General features: G+C 37.0%; 1 protein-coding gene across 1 annotated transcript in view; it reads left to right on the forward strand.

Annotated features, from left to right (window-relative positions):
* Positions 1 to 16,748, forward strand: part of ASZ1 (ankyrin repeat, SAM and basic leucine zipper domain containing 1) — a 79,579-nt gene that overhangs the window by 46,399 nt on the left and 16,432 nt on the right. The window contains exons 5-6 of the mRNA XM_036863690.1: positions 14,948 to 15,059; positions 15,602 to 15,736. Coding sequence (XP_036719585.1) covers positions 14,948 to 15,059; positions 15,602 to 15,736 — 247 coding nt within the window. The remainder of the gene's footprint in view (positions 1 to 14,947; positions 15,060 to 15,601; positions 15,737 to 16,748) is intronic.

A 16,748-nucleotide genomic window follows, 5' to 3' on the forward strand; every position in this document is an offset into this window, starting at 1 on the left:
ACAAAAAACCTTCTGGGGTAATAAATTATTTAAGGGAACAAAGAGGAAGTGTTCATTTTGATAAAAGCAAAAATTTAAGATAATTTTAATATAAATGGCTTTAAAATATATAAAATGAAAATTATAGAACTGAAATAGAAATGGAAAATCTATAATTATATTTGAAGACTTTAGTATAAATGTATTAGACAAAAATTAAAGGTATAGGAGATTCAAATAACACTTAAAAAGTGTATCTAATTGATATTTATTTAGACTTCTGACGCTAACATAATTTATATATATAAATTCTTTTCAACTGTACATGGATTGTTTTTAAAATACAGTTATCTTCTAGGCCATAAAGGAAGCTTTAATAAATTCCTTTTTAAAAAGTGATGTCTTGGGGGCTTCCCTGGTGGCGCAGTGGTTGGGAGTCCGCCTGCCAATGCAGGGGACATGGGTTCGTGCCCCGGTCCGGGAGGATCCCACATGCCACGGAGCGGCTGGGCCTGTGGGCCACAACTGCTGAGCCTGCGCGTCTGGAGCCTGTGCTCCGCAGCGGGAGAGGCCGTGGCAGTGAGAGGTCCGCGCACAGTGATGAAGAGTGGCCCCCACTCGCCACAACTAGAGAAAGCCCTTGCACAGAAACGAAGACCCAACACAGCCAAAAATAAATAAATAAATAAATAAATAAAAAGTGATGTCTTGTAGAACACTTTCACTAACTACAATGTAATGAATTTAGAATTTAACAACCAAAAGCCTCCTCAATGCATAAAATTGGGTATTTAAATTATACATTTTAGTAACTTCTGGATTAAAGAGGAGCTGAAAAGAAAAGTGGTAAAACTTAGAATTGAACAACAATTAAAGCCGTGGTATCAAAACCTGTGTGATTCACACAAAGTAATATTCAAAGGGAACTTAAAGAGTTTTCAATTTATTTATTGGCAAGACATTACATAAATAGCATGATATTATTTATATTTTAAAATGTCTTCTTTTTCTGCACACATATGTTTATATATGTAAAATTTGCTCGTTTTGTTTGCTAAGATCTGGAACGATATCCAACTCTTATCAGCGATTATCAGTAGTATTCTAAGGGAAAAGTATTAATACATATGTGTGAATTAAGTAATTTAAAAAAATCAATACGTCTTTTTTAAAAGAAGAGTAACGATATATTTTTTGCCTTATGTCAAAAGTAAATCACCCTAAGTGTCCATCGGCAGATGAATGGATAAAGAAGATGTGGCACATATATACAATGGAATATTACTCAGCCATAAAAAGAAACGAAATTGAGTTATTTGTAGTGAGGTGGATGGACCTAGAGTCTGTCATACAGAGTGAAGTAAGTCAGAGAGAGGAAAACAAATACCGTATGCTAACACAGAGATATGGAATCTAAAAAAATAAAATAAAAAAGGTTATGAAGAACCTAGGGGCAAGACAGGAATAAAGATGCAGACCTACTAGAGAATGGACTTGAGGACATGGGGAGGGGGAGGGGGAAGGGTAAGCTGGGACAAAGTGAGAGAGTGGCATGGACATATGTACACTACCAAATGTAAAATAGATAGCTAGTGGGAAGCAGCCGCATAGCACAGGGAGATCAGCTCAGTGCTTTATGACCACCTAGAGGAGTGGGATAGGGAGGGTGGGAGGGAGACACAAGAGGGAGGGGATATGGGGATATATGTATACATATAGCTGATTCACTTTGTTATACAGCAGAAACTAACACAACATTGTAAAGCAATTATACTTCAATAAAGATGTTAAAAAATAAATAAATCACAGTAATTAAACTGTGTGGTACTGGTGGAAAGCTCTCAATTGCTGATTGCTAAAAGTAAAAGAGAAGAGAAAATCTAGGATGAAATCCAAGAATACATGAAATTATTATATATGATTAATGTGGCATTTCAAACTAGCAGGGAGAAAATGGATCATCATTTTGGTGCTGGGGATTTGGATAGCTATTTGAAGGAGTAAAAAATGCTGGGTTCCCCACAGCCAATATAACACTCAATGGTGAAAAGCTGAAAGCCTTCCCACTAAAATCTGGAACAAGATAAGGATGCCCACTCTCACTTCTTCTATTCAACATAGTATTGGAAGTCCTAGTCACAGCAATCGGACAAGAAAAAGAAATAAAAGATACCCACATTGGAAGGGAAGAGGTAAAATTGTCATTATATGCAGATGTTATGATACTCTATATCGGAAACCCTAAAGACCACACAAAAACTACTAGAACTGTAAACATATTCAGCAAGGTAGCAGGATGCAAGATTAACATACAGAAATCGCTTGCATTTCTTTATACCAACAATGAAATATCAGAAAGGGAATGTAAAAAAAAAAAAAAACCTTTTAAAATTGTACCCCCCAAAATAAAACACTTAGGAATAAACCTGATCAAGAAGGTGAAAGACTTATATGCTGAGAACTATAAAACAGTGAAGGAAACTGAAGATGATTCAAAGAAATGGAAAAATAGCCATACTCTTGGATTGGAAGACTTAATACTGTTAAAATGACCATACTACCCAAAGCAATCTGCAGATTTAATGTGATCTCTATCAAATTACCTATGACATTTTTCACAGTACTAGAACAAACAATCCTAAAATTCATATGGAACCATAAAAGATCCAGAATTGCCAAAGCAATCCTGAGGAAAAAGAAGAAAGCAGGAGGCATAACCAGCCCAGACTTCAGACAGTACTACAAAGCTAAAGTAATCAAAACAGCGTGGTATTGGCACAAAAACAGACATATGGATCAGTAGAACAGAACAGAGAGCACAGAAATAAACCCATACACCTATGGTCAATTAATCTCCGACAAAGAAGGCAAGAATACACAATGGGAAAAAGACAGTCTCTTCAGCAAGTTGTGTTGGGAAAGTTGGACACCTGCATGTAAATCAACGAAGTTAGGACACACCCTCACACCATACACAAAAATAAACTCAAAATGGCTTAAAGACTTAAACATATGACATAACACCATAAAACTCCCAGAAGAGATCATAGGCATAACATTCTCTGACATAACTTGTATCAATGTTTTCTTAGGTCAGTTTCCCAAGGCAATAGAAATAAAAACAAAAATAAACAAATGGGACCTAATCAAACTTACAAGCTTTTGCACAGCAAAGGAAACCATAAACAAAACGAAAGGACAACCTACAGAATGGGAGAAAATATTTGCAAACGATGCAACTGACAAGGGCTTAATTTCCAAAATATACAAACAGCTCATACAACTCAACAACAAAAAAAACCCAAACAACCCAATTGAAAAACAGGCAGGAGACTTAGAGACATTTCTCCAAATGGCACATGAAAAAATGCTCAACATTGCTAATTATTAGAGAAATTTGTCAAAACTACAATGAGGTACCACCTCACGCTGGTCAGAATGGCCATCATTAAAAAGTCTACAAATAACAAATGCTGTAGAGGATGTGGAGAAAAGGGAACCCTCCTACACTGTTGGTGGGAATGTAAGTTGGTGCAGCCACTGTGAAAAACAGAAAGGAGGTTCCTCAGAAAACTAAAAATATAATTACCATAAGATCCAGCAATCCCACTCCTGGGCATATATCCAGACAAAACTCTAATCCAGAAAGATACATGTACCCCTATGTTCATAGCAGCACTATTCATAACAGCCAAGACATGGAAACAACCTAGATGTCCATCAACAGATGAATGGATAAAGAAGATGTGGAACATATATACAATGGAATACCACACAGCCATAAAAAAAGAATGAAATAATGCCATTTGCAGCAACATGGGTGGTCCTAGAGATTATCATACTAAGTGAAGTAAGTCAGAAAGAGAAAGACAAATACCGTATGATATCACTTATATGTGGAATCTAAAATATGATACAAATGAACCTATCTGTGAAACAGAAACAGAATCACGAACATAGAGAATGGATTGGTGGTTGCCAAGGGGGAGGGGGTGGGAGAGGGATAAAAAAAAATGCTGAGTTCCAACCTCACACAAAAGTTATTTCATATGCCTCAAAATATTTAAATATTAAAAAAGTCACACAGATGCTTAATAAAAAATTACAAGATAAAAATGTGGATGAATATATGTTGGATTGGCAATGGCCCTTATAAACATGACACAGCATATCTGGGAACTTGGCTACCAGAACATCATTCTCATCCTGTGTGTTCTCAACTCCAAGCTATGCCTTTCCCAAGCCTTGGGCTGCTGAGACCTTAAGGGAGCTGGGTGTTGATAAGGATTCAGGCTTGTGTTCCTATTCCTGCAAAACAGACAAACTCCTTTCCCCAAGGGAAGGAAATTATCAGGCGTAAGCCTAGATGGAGAGCAGCTGATCCCGCAAAAGTTTGACATTAGGAGATCTGTGGACCTGGGGTAAAGCTGATCCGGCATGAATGCCTTAGGTTTCCAGACTCTTAAAGACTTGGAGCTAAACAAATGGGCTGAGTTGTCTCTGTCCATGAGGTCGGGCAAATTCAGGAAGATAGGAAAGCTGAGAGAATTCTCAAGGTACTTCTGGAGGGAGCTAACAGCCTGCCCTTAAACTATAGACCCACTGCATAAGCAACTTCTTTGATTTTCAAAATCTGTAAGGATTTCTGCCATTAAGAATATTACAAGTACGGGACCTGAGCCCTAAAGAGGCAATAGGAAATAAAAAACTTCCCATCAGGTAGAGAAAAGATTGACAACTAAAATATTTGCCTAGTACAATAAAATTGCTGACAGAGAAAGGCAAAAACCTGGACTAAAAATTAAGAGCACATGAGATCTAAATGCAGCATGAAGAAAGATCTCTTGGAACTTAAAAAAATGTGGTGTTTGAATCCAAAATTCAGGGAAGAAAAAGGAACATGGAAGATTGGTAATAATAAACACATTCTAGAAAAAAGAAATGGTTCCTAAGCTGAAAAACTCTATCAAGACTGAATGTCAAAAAAAAAAAAAAGACTGCATTTTGGAAAAGTTCCTGAACTTTAGTTTGGACTGATGAGGGGGAAAAAAAAAAAAAAAGACACTCCTAGGCATAAATTCTGGTTAAAATGTGTAAACTCTAAAAACAAAGAGGAAATTTTTACAAGTTTCCAGGCAGAAAGAATTAAGTGTTTAACAAAGGAAAGTAAAAAGATTAGAGTGACATCAGTTTTCCCATGTGCACAGCTGAAACTAGAAAAGAATGAAATTATATTTTCATTTAGACAAAGGCCTGCAACCTAAAGATCTTATTCTCAACCAAGCTAAGCCTGTCAGGGTGAAAGAAAGATGGTCAAGGATATGCAGGAACTCAGAAAATACATTACCCAAGCACCCCAGCTGAGGAAAGACTAACCAAACCAAAAAGAACCAGAGACCTCATGAAGGAGGAGGGTGAAGAGAAAGCAGTGAAGAGGGATGAACTTAGATAAACGTGTATTTAATGGATTATATTAGACTGGGAATGTGAAATATGAGTGCTAAATAAGGATTCTGGAAACAGACAAGACAAAATGCAAGTAAAAGTCTAATAAATACTAAATGATGCCAACAAAATCTAAGAGCTATAGTTTGCAGAGAGTTGGGGGACACCTAAGAGAAGAAAGGGGACTAAGGGTATTCAAAAGGTCTTATCCTATTTGAGTGTAAACAGGGAGAAGGTGGCATGGTGGAGGCAGAAACCATAGTCTCATTAGGAGAAATAGGTCTTACCTTGCTTACCTATAGGAGAGTCATATGTGTTTTACTAAGAGCAGAGAAACAGGGTAATGTTTAATGGCATTGTTTTTAAAAAAAGGCAAATCAGAATCATCAGATTTTCAAGGGGAAAAATGTAGTGAATGGCAGTTTTGTTGCACCAACAAAAACAAAAGAGAAGAAATATTGTCAATTATATCAGTCATTATGCTAAATGAGAATGGACTGAATTTTTCAACTGAGATACTGACTTAAAAAACAAAAGACAGCTAAACGCTATTACAAGAAAATTTGGAGAAAAAGGGGTATGAAAAATCCCTTTACAGGGACTTCCCTGGTGGCGCAGTGGTTAAGAATCCGCCTGCCAAGGCAGGGAACACAGATTCGAGCCCTGGTCTGGGAAGATCCCACATGCCGCAGAACAGCTAAGCCTGTGCACCACAACTACTGAGCCTGCACTCTAGAGCCCGTCAGCCACAACTGCTGAAGCCCGCGCGCCCTAGAGCCCGTGCTCCGCAACAAGAGAGGCCACCACAATGAGAAGCCCGCGCACTGAAAGGAAGAGTAGCCCCCACTCGCCGCAACTAGAGAAAGCCTGCGCATAGCAATGAAGACCCAATGCAGCCAAAAATAAATAAATAAAATTTTTTTTTAAATCCCTTTACAGGTAAAGGTAAACCCATAGAAATTAGGATTATCAATATCAGATATTACTACTATTAAATGCAATACACAGAATAAAGAACTTTATACTATGAAAAAAGGCAAAATCAATGAAAATATAACAAGCACAAACCTGTACACACTAAACTACATGGCTAATAAATCCGTAAATCGAAACCTATTAAAATTCTGGGAGAAGTAGATCAAAATACAATTATAGCAGGAAATTTCAACATGTATCCCTCATTAGGCAAATCTAAGGATATAGAGTAAGGGTATAGATGCATTGACTAACACAATCAATAGACATGTGATGATGTAATAGATAAGGAGAAAACCCTGCCTGTGTTAAATATACGCATGACACAAAACACAGAAGTAGAGCATTATACTAGTCACCGCATGGGTTGTTGGGGGTGGATATAGAGGCAGGTCAGGATCATTATCCTCAAAGAACTGATAATCTGGCTGAGAACCTAGATGAATTGAACAAATACGTTTTGGCCTGAAAGGTGAACTGATAAAAATAAGTACAGAGTGCTATGAGAACATACAGGAGAGGGGGATTGCTACCTAAGATGAGATAGGGCATCAAAAAATTGGGGGACATGTTGGCTTCTAAGATAAAACCCCAGAGGTAGATTATGAATACATGTGTTGAAGAGAAAAGTGAAAAGACATTTCAACCAGAAAGTACTCTGAAAAGAGGACATCCAGAGGAGAGAGGCGAATTCATACCTGCAGATATGACTGAAGTTTCTTAATAGGATGGAGTAGGATTGCAGGTGCTAAAATGGTAGAGAGGTAGACAGAGGACTTATCATGAAGATTCTCATAGGTGTAACCTTGAAAACGTTAAACAGTGAATTGATTTGATGAGATTTACAGATGTGGAGGAAAGAGTGGAGACAAGGAGGCTAGTTATGCTGTTGCATGCAGTAGTCCATGTAAGAAGTGACGAGGACTTGAACACAAGAAGGAGGAGAGTGTAAAGTACGGATGCAAATGATGGGAAGGAGGTAACACTGGCAGGAGTGCTGGCTTAGACATGAAGGCACAAGGAGTCATGGATAAATTCCAGGTTTCTGGGTTGGGCCATGCTTGGACTCTGATGCTGTTCACAGAGATGGGTAATAACAGAGAGTATTGTGTGCTGGCGGGAAGATGGTGACTTAAGATTTGGGTATGTGTTGATTTTGAGTTTTGTTGGGGTACCCAGGTAGAAGTGACAGTTACGATCCGGAGCTCAGGAGCAAGGCCTGGGCTAGAGATAGAGACTCAGCAGCCATCAGTGTGTTAACAATAGTCATGAGAGTAGGTGAGATCATACAGGTATGGTGTTTATGTAGTGAAAAGGGAAGAATATTGAGGACAGAAGCCTCTGAAATACATACCTTTAAGTGCCAGAAAAATAAAAGGAGTCCAAGTAACTCCTGACCTTTGCCAAAGCAGTTGTGTGTTAGAAGGAGCAGGCAGAACAAAATTGCAGTGATTTAAAGAGAGAATGGGAAGTAATTCTTTATATTAAATCTCAGGAAATAAATAAGATGGAAATTAATATTGAAAGTAAAGTTATCAGTAGCACAGAGTTACCATGTCACTTGAGTAAACCAGTTATTTTAAAGTTTTATAACTTCCCTGAAAAGTTTATAAAATTGTTTATAAGAGTTTATAAGATTGAAGAGTTAGATTTCATTAATCTATAACAGGCAGGAAACAACAGATATTACAAGTTTCTGTAGATATAAAACCACTGGAAGAATTGTTCTCTCCGCTCTCAGAATTGTCATGCAACACTATTCATGGTATCAGTAACTTTAATAACTTTTAGAAGCTGAGTAATATACCGTCTAGGTAATCTAGACACTTTTATAGGAGTTTGCTGTTCCACTTTTCTTAGAAGTTAGAAGCCAATGCAACATTTTTAATAACACATTTTCCAGTAGTGATCTGAAGCTTCTTAGTCAGCAAACTATATTAGTCTAGTAGTTTTATTATCTAGCATGAAATAAGCATCTCTAAGAAGACATTTTATGTCCATGTAAATTTACATACTGAAAATTATATCACTGCTGGTTTCTGAGATTCTAAGAGAAACTGATACTTAGAAGAACCTCAATTTTCAGTACAATTTGAGAACAGATTTCAGTACAGATTCAGAAAATTTCACTTATGATTTTCAGTAATAAGTTTCTAGCAAATGGGACACTCACACTTTCATGTTACCTTTTCTGATTAAGATGAAGGAGTGCACAATATGAAGGTCTAGGGAAAGGTGGAGGGAATAGCACTTGCACAGTCTCGGCAAGGGGAAGAACTTGGCATTTCCAAAAAGAATAAACTGTAAGTGGCCAGAGTAGAAGCATGGAGAGCAGTTATGAGGCTACTGCAAAAATATAAATCAGAGAAATATAATGATGGTTTGAACTGCTTACAGTGGCTAACAAGGTTGTGAGAAGTGGTTAGATTCAAAATATGAGGGACTTCCCTGGAGGTCCAGTGGTTGAGATCTCACCTTCCAACGCAGGGGGTGTGGGTTCGATCCCTGATCAGGGAGCTAGGATCCCACATGCCTCGTGGCCAAAAAACAAAGGCATAAAACAGAAGCAATATATAACAAATTCAATAAAGACTTTAAAAATGGCCCACATCAAAAAAAAAAATCTTTAAAAAACTACGATGAAAATAGAGCCAGGTTGTTTTGCCTGAGGCAACCCAACACTGGAGCCTACCTGGGCTCTTTGGTGTGGCTAATGACAGACTCTGGGAGGGCTCACGCCAAGGAGTACTTCCCAAAACTTCTGCTGCCAGTGTCCTTGTCCCCATGGTGAAACAGAGCCACCCCCTGCCTCTGCAGGAGACCTTCCAACACTAGCAGCCGTGTGGATGGAAGGCTCTTGGTGCTCCAGCCAGGCATCAGGGCTGTGCCTCTGAGGTGGGAGAGCCAACTTCAGGACACTGGTCCACAAGAGACCTCCCAGCTCCACGTAATACCAAATGATGAAAATCTCCCAGAGATCTCCATCTCAACACCAAGACCCAGCTTCACTCAACGACCAGCAAGCTATAGTGCTGGACACCCTATGCCAAACAACTACCAAGACAGGAACACAGCCCCATCCATTAGCAAGGAGGCTACCTAAAATCATAATAAGGCCACAGACACCCCAAAACCCACCACCAGACGTGGACCTGCCCACCAGAAAGACAAGATCCAGCCTCATCCACCAGAACACAGGCACTAGTCCCCTCCACCAGGAAGCCTACACAACCCACGGAACCAACCTTAGCCACTGGGGACAGATACCAAAAACAACAGGAACTACGAACCTGCAGCCTGCGAAAAGGAGACCCCAAACACAGTAAGATAAGCAAAATGAGAAGACAGAAAAACACACAGCAGATGAAGGAGCAAGGTAAAAACACACCAGACCTAACAAATGAAGAGGAAATAGGCAGTCTACCTGAAAAAGAATTCAGAATAATAATAGTAAAGATGATCCAAAATCTTGGAAATAGAATAGACAAAATGCAAGAAACATTTAACAAGGACCTAGAAGAACTAAAGAGGAACCAAGCAACGATGAACAACACAATAAATGAAATTAAAAATACTCTAGAAGGGATCAATAGCAGAATAACTGAGGCAGAAGAACGGATAAGTGACCTGGAAGATAAAATAGTGGAAATAACTACTGCAGAGCAGAATAAAGAAAAAAGAATGAAAAGAACTGAGGACAATCTCAGAGACCTCTGGGACAACATTAAACGCAACAACATTCGAATTATAGGGGTCCCAGAAGACGAAGAGAAAAAGAAAGGGACTGAGAAAATATTTGAAGAGATTATAGTTGAAAACTTCCCTAATATGGGAAAGGAAATAGTCAGTCAGGTCCAGGAAGCGCAGAGAGTCCCATACAGGATAAATCCAAGGAGAAACACGCCAAGACACATATTAATCAAACTATCAAAAATTAAATATAAAGAAAACATTTTAAAAGCAGCAAGGGAAAAACAACAAATAACACACAAGGGAATCCCCATAAGGTTAACAGCTGATCTTTCAGCACAAACTCTGCAAGCCAGAAGGGAGTGGCAGGACATATTTAAAGTGATGAAAAAGAAAAACCTACAACCAAGATTACTCTACCCAGCAAGGATGTCATTCAGATTTGATGGAGAAATTAAAACATTTACAGACAAGCAAAGGCTGAGAGAGTTCAGCACCACCAAACCAGCTTTACAACAAATGCTAAAGGAACTTCTCTAGGCAAGAAACACAAGAGAAGGAATACACCTACAATAACAAACTCAAAACATTTAAGAAAATGGGAATAGGAACATACATATCGATAATTACCTTAAATGTAAATGGATTAAATGCTCCCACCAAAAGACACAGAGTGACTGAATGGATACAAAAACAAGACCTGTGTATATGCTGTCTACAAGAGACCCACTTCAGACCTAGGAACACATACAGACTGAAAGTGAGGGGATGGAAAAAGATATTCCATGAAAATGGAAATCAAAAGAAAGCTGGAGTAGCAATTCTCATATCAGACAAAATAGACTTTAAAATACAGACTATTACAAGAGACAAAGAAGGACACTATATAATGATCAAGGGATCGATTCAAGAAGAAGGTATAACAATTGTAAATATTTATTCACCCAACATAGGAGCACCGCAGTACATAAGGCAAATACTAACAGCCATAAAAGGGGAAATCGACAGTAACACAATCATAGTAGGGGACTTTAACACCCCACTTTCACCAATGGACAGATCATCCAAAATGAAAATAAATAAGGAAACACAAGCTTTAAATGATACATTAAACAAGATGGACTTAATTGATATTTATAGGACATTCCACGCAAAAACAACAGAATACACATTTTTCTCAAGTGCTCATGGAACATTCTCCAGGATAGATCATATCTTGGGTCACAAATCAAGCCTTGGTAAATTTAATAAAATTGAAATCGTATGAAGTATCTTTTCCGACCACAATGCTATGAGATTAGAAATGAATTACAGGGAAAAAAACGTAAGAAACGAAAACAGATGGAGGCTAAACAGTATGTTACTAAATAACCAAGAGATCGCTGAAGAAATCAAAGAGGAAATCAAAAAATACATAGAGACAAATGACAATGAAAACACGATGATCCAAAACCTATGGGATGCAGCAAAAGCAGTTCTAAGAGGAAAGTTTATAGCTATACAAGCCTACCTCAAGGAACAAGAAAAATCTCAAACAATCTAACCTTACACCTAAAGAAACTAGAGAAAGAAGAACAAACAAAACCCAAAGTTAGCAGAAGGAAGGAAATCATAAAGATCAGAGCAGAAATAAATGAAACAGAAACAAAGAAAACAATAGCAAAGATCAATAAAACTAAAAGCTGGTTCTTTGAGAAGATAAACAAAATTGACAAACCATTAGCCAGACTCATCAAGAAAAAGAGGGAGAGGACTCAAATCAATAAAATTAGAAATGAAAAAGGAGAAGTTACAACAGACACTGCAGAAACACAAAGCATCCTAAGAGACTACTACAAGCAACTCTATGCCAATAAAATGGACAACCTGGAAGAAATGGACAAATTCTTAGAAAGGTATAACCTTCCAAGACTGAACCAGGAAGATATAGAAAATATGAACAGACCAGTCACAAGTAATGAAATTGAAATTGTGATTAAAAATCTTCCAACAAACAAAAGTCCAGGACCAGATGGCTTCACAGGTGAATTCTATCAAACATTTAGAGAAGAGCTAACACCCATCCTTCTCAAACTCTTCCAAAAAACTGTGGAGGAAGGAACACTCTGAAACTCATTCTATGAGGCCACCATCACCCTGATACCAAAACCAGACAAAGATACTACAAAAAAAGAAAATTACAGACCAATATCACTGATGAATATAGTTGCAAAAATCCTCAACAAAATACTAGCAAACAGAATCCAACAACACATTAAAAGGATCATACACCATGATCAAGTGGGATTTATCCCAGGGATGCAAGGATTCTTCAGTATAGCAAATCAATCAATGTGATACACCATGTTAACAAACTGAAGAATAAAAACTGTATGATCATCTCAATAGATGCAGAAAAAGCTTTTGACAAAATTCAACACCGATTTATGATAAAAACTCTCCAGAAAGTGGGCATAGAGGGAACCTACCTCAACGTAATAAATGCCATATATGACAAAGCCACAGCAAACATCATTCTCAATGGTGAATAACTGAAAGCATTTCCTCTAAAATCAGGAACAAGACAAGGATGTCCACTCTCACCACTATTATTCAACATAGTTTTGGAAGTCCTAGCCACGGCAATCAGAGAAGAATAAAATAAAAGGAATACAAATTGGAAAAGAAAAGGTAAAACTGTCTTTGTTTGCAGATGACATGATACTATACATAGAGAATCCTAAAGATGCCACCAGAAAACTACTAGAGCTAAACAATGAATTTGGTAAAGTTGCAGGATACAAAATTAATGCACAGAAATCTCTTGCATTCCTATACACTAATGATGAAATACCTGAAAGAGAAATTAAGGAAACACTCCCATTTACCACTGCAACAAAAAGAATAAAATACCTAGGAATAAACCTACCTAGGGAGACAAAAGACCTGTATGCAGAAAACTATAAGACACTGATGAAAGAAATTAAAGATGATACCAACAGATGGAGAGATATACCATGTTCTTGGATTGGAAGAATCAACATTGTGAAAATGCCTGTACTACCCAAAGCAATCTACAGATTCAATGCAATCCCTATCAAATTACCAATGGCATTTTTTACAGAACTAGAACAAAAAATCTTAAAATTTGTATGGAGACACAAAAGACCCCAAATAGCCAAAGCAGTCTTGAGGACAAAGAACGGAGCTGGAGGAATCAGACTCCCTAACTTCAGAATATACTACAAAGCTACAGTAATCAAGACAATATGGTACTGGCACAAAAACCGAAACATAAATCAATGGAACAAGATAGAAAGCCCAGAGATAAACCCACGCACCTATGGTCAACTAATCTATGACAAAGGAGGCAAGGATATACAATGGAGAAAAGACAGCCTCTTCAATAAGTGGTGCTGGGAAAACTGGACAGGTACATGTAAAAGAATGAAATTAGAACATTCCCTAACACCATACACAAAAATAAAGTCAAAATGGATTAGAGACCTAAATGTAAGACCAGGCACTATAAAACTCTTAGAGGAAAACATAGGAACAACACTCCTTGACATAAATCACAGCAAGATCTTTTTTGATCCACCTCCTAGAGTAATGGAAAGAAAAACAAAAATAAACAAATGGGACCTAATGAAACTTCAAAGCTTTTGCACAGCAAAGGAAACCATAAACAAGACGAAAAGACAACCCTCAGAATGGGAGAAAATAGTTGCAAACAAATCAATGGACAAAGGATTAATCTCCAAACTATATAAACAGCTCATGCAGCTCAATATTAAAAAACAAACAACCCAATCCAAAAATGGGCAAGACCTAAACAGACATTTCTCCAAAGAAGACATACAGATGGCCAAGAAGCACATGAAAAGCTGCTCAACATCACTAATCATTAGAGAAATGCAAATCAAAACTACAATGAGGTATCACCTCACACCAGTAAGAATGGGCATCATCAGAAAATCTACAAACAACAAACGCTGGAGAGGCTGTGGAGAAAAGGGAACCCTCTTGCACTGTTGGTGGGAATGTAAATTGATGCAGCCACTATGGACAACAATATGGAGGTTCCTTAAAAAACTAAAAATAGAACTGCCATATGACCCAGTAATCCCACTACTGGGCATATACCCAGAGAAAACCATAATTCCAAAAGACACATGCACCCCAATGTTCATTGCAGCACTATTTACAATAGCCAGGTCATGGAAGCAACCTAAATGGCCATCGACAGACGAATGGATAAAGAAGTTGTGGTACATATATACAATGGAATATTACTCAGCCATAAAAAGGAACGAAATTGGGTCATTTGTTGAGACGTGGATGGATCTAGAGACTGTCATACAGAGTGAAGTAAGTCAGAAGGAGAAAAAGAAATATCATATATTAACGCATATATGTGGAACCTAGAAAAATGGTACAGATGAACCAGTTTGCAGAGCAGAAATTGAGACACAGATGTAGAGAACAAACGTATGGACACCAAGTGGGGAAAGCGGCGGTGAGGTGGTGGTGGTGGTGGTATGAATTGAGCGATTGGGATTGACATGTATACGCTGATGTGTATAAAATTGATGACTAATAAGAATCTGCTGTATAAAAATTGAAGAATTTTTTAAAAACCCCACATTTCTTCACTAGAGGGTGCTGTGTAAGCATTCAATACTTTTAAGAGTGTAATCTCCCTTATATTTATTTATTTGCTGGAAAATTGGATTTTCAGATCCCCTGATTTATGAAAAGATTTCATGTTTCTTTACTTTCAAAACAACACTGATGGTGTTGTGTATGGTAAAGTTCATGGCTTTGAAGAACTGTTAAGGGCAGCATTGACACAGTTTCTTTTCTTCCTCCTCTGTAGGAGACTTATGACTCCCATCATGTATGCTGCACGGAATGGTCACCCTCAGGTTGTTGCTCTCCTTGTTGCTCATGGAGCAGAAGTTAATACCCAGGATGAGAATGGCTATACTGTGAGAACCGATTGTACAGTGTTCCTTTTTATCTCTAGGACATTGATATCTTATTATCAGTAGTCCACAAGGAAGGTTTTTTAATAAGTAAAATTATAGAAGGGCTGGGATGTAATTGCTGTTCAGTGAAGAAAAGCAACAGCTTAAATGGGAAAAAAGAAATTATCTGCTTCTCTTGGTCCTCACCCTTGACACAAGAAATTGTAACACACAACAAAGCCTGGATTCTGGAATACAAATAGAATTCTTTTTTTGTAGAAAACAGTTCTGTGATTGGCAGATAAATCGTTTTATTCTTTAACATCACTTGTCTGTGTAAAACATTATTTGGTCTTACAAAATCAGTGAACATGGCAGTCTGCTTTGCAATTACAACTTTGGAAATAGGTTTACATTATACTGTGAAATGATGAGATTGCATCATTCCATTAATTAACCATGTTCACTTTTTTATTGTGCCATAAATACTGTTGAAAAGTTTTCCCCTCTGTGTCATATACACTCCCTCTCTTTAAACAGTCTTCTTTTTCCCCCACTTACAGGCTTTAACATGGGCAGCATGTCAGGGTCATAAAAATGTAGTTTTGAAGTTGCTTGCACTTGGAGCTAATAAAATGATACAAACCAAAGATGGAAAGACACCAAGTGAGATTGCAAAAAGAAATAAACATCTAGAGGTATCCTGTTATTAAACTAATTTTTCTTAGTCTACATTATTGTTTGTAAAACTTTTGTTTTGTTAGAACTCACTACTAAAATAATAGTATATCTGGCTATTATTAAATGTTTCAATGTGTAATTTTCTTCCAGCCAGGTAATGAAAACTTTATTTTACTAGAGTATTTATCTTTCACTAAATAAGAGGCATTTATAATATGGTAATTTAAAAACTATATAAAGGGATAATAAAGTCTTATCTAGCCCTAGAAATAAAATTGTAATAGACTGTTTAAACATTTCCAACTGGTTCAGATTTTCAAAAATTAATTAGTGTATTGACATAGCTAGTAAAATTTCAAAATTTGCACATGTAATTAAACTATTGTTTTTAAATTTTAATTAATACATATTAAACAATTTAAAAATTAAATCCTTTAAGCTACATTTACCTCTGTACATTTGACAAGGTATGTAATAAATTGATAACATGCTTGGGTATATGATTTACTATCATTCAGATGTTAAGGTCAATAATAAATATTTGCCATACATTAAATTATTTTATTGAAATAAACTTTTGGTCTGAATATTAAAGCTTTCAGCCAAAGGTGTGTAATTTCTAAGCAAGGATCAAATATAGTACAACTGTAAATCTAAGTTATATAGTTCAAGATCTTCTAAAACTGAGTTTCTGAATTTGAAAACTTGTAACATTCCGAAGGTTCCATCATATAATACTCAGACCATGCCATTTCTGTTGCATGTAAAATAACTTCCTCTATTTTTAAGCAGCCTATAAACATGCCTATCATTTTATAACTCAGATCTACATTTCCAAAATTATTCTAGTGTAAATGCTAATCCCTGAAGCCCTGTGAAACTTTAAAAAGAAATTAACAGTTTTTCTCCTAAGCTTTGGAAATTTGAAAACGTTTAATTAATATACTGCATCATTAAATTTAGGGTAGATGACAGTGAATTTGACATACTAAGAAATTTATGAACATCAAAGATTATTTTGAGTCATAA

Source organism: Balaenoptera musculus, chromosome 9, assembly GCF_009873245.2.
Source record: "Balaenoptera musculus isolate JJ_BM4_2016_0621 chromosome 9, mBalMus1.pri.v3, whole genome shotgun sequence".
NCBI classification, from domain to species: Eukaryota; Metazoa; Chordata; class Mammalia; order Artiodactyla; family Balaenopteridae; genus Balaenoptera; species Balaenoptera musculus.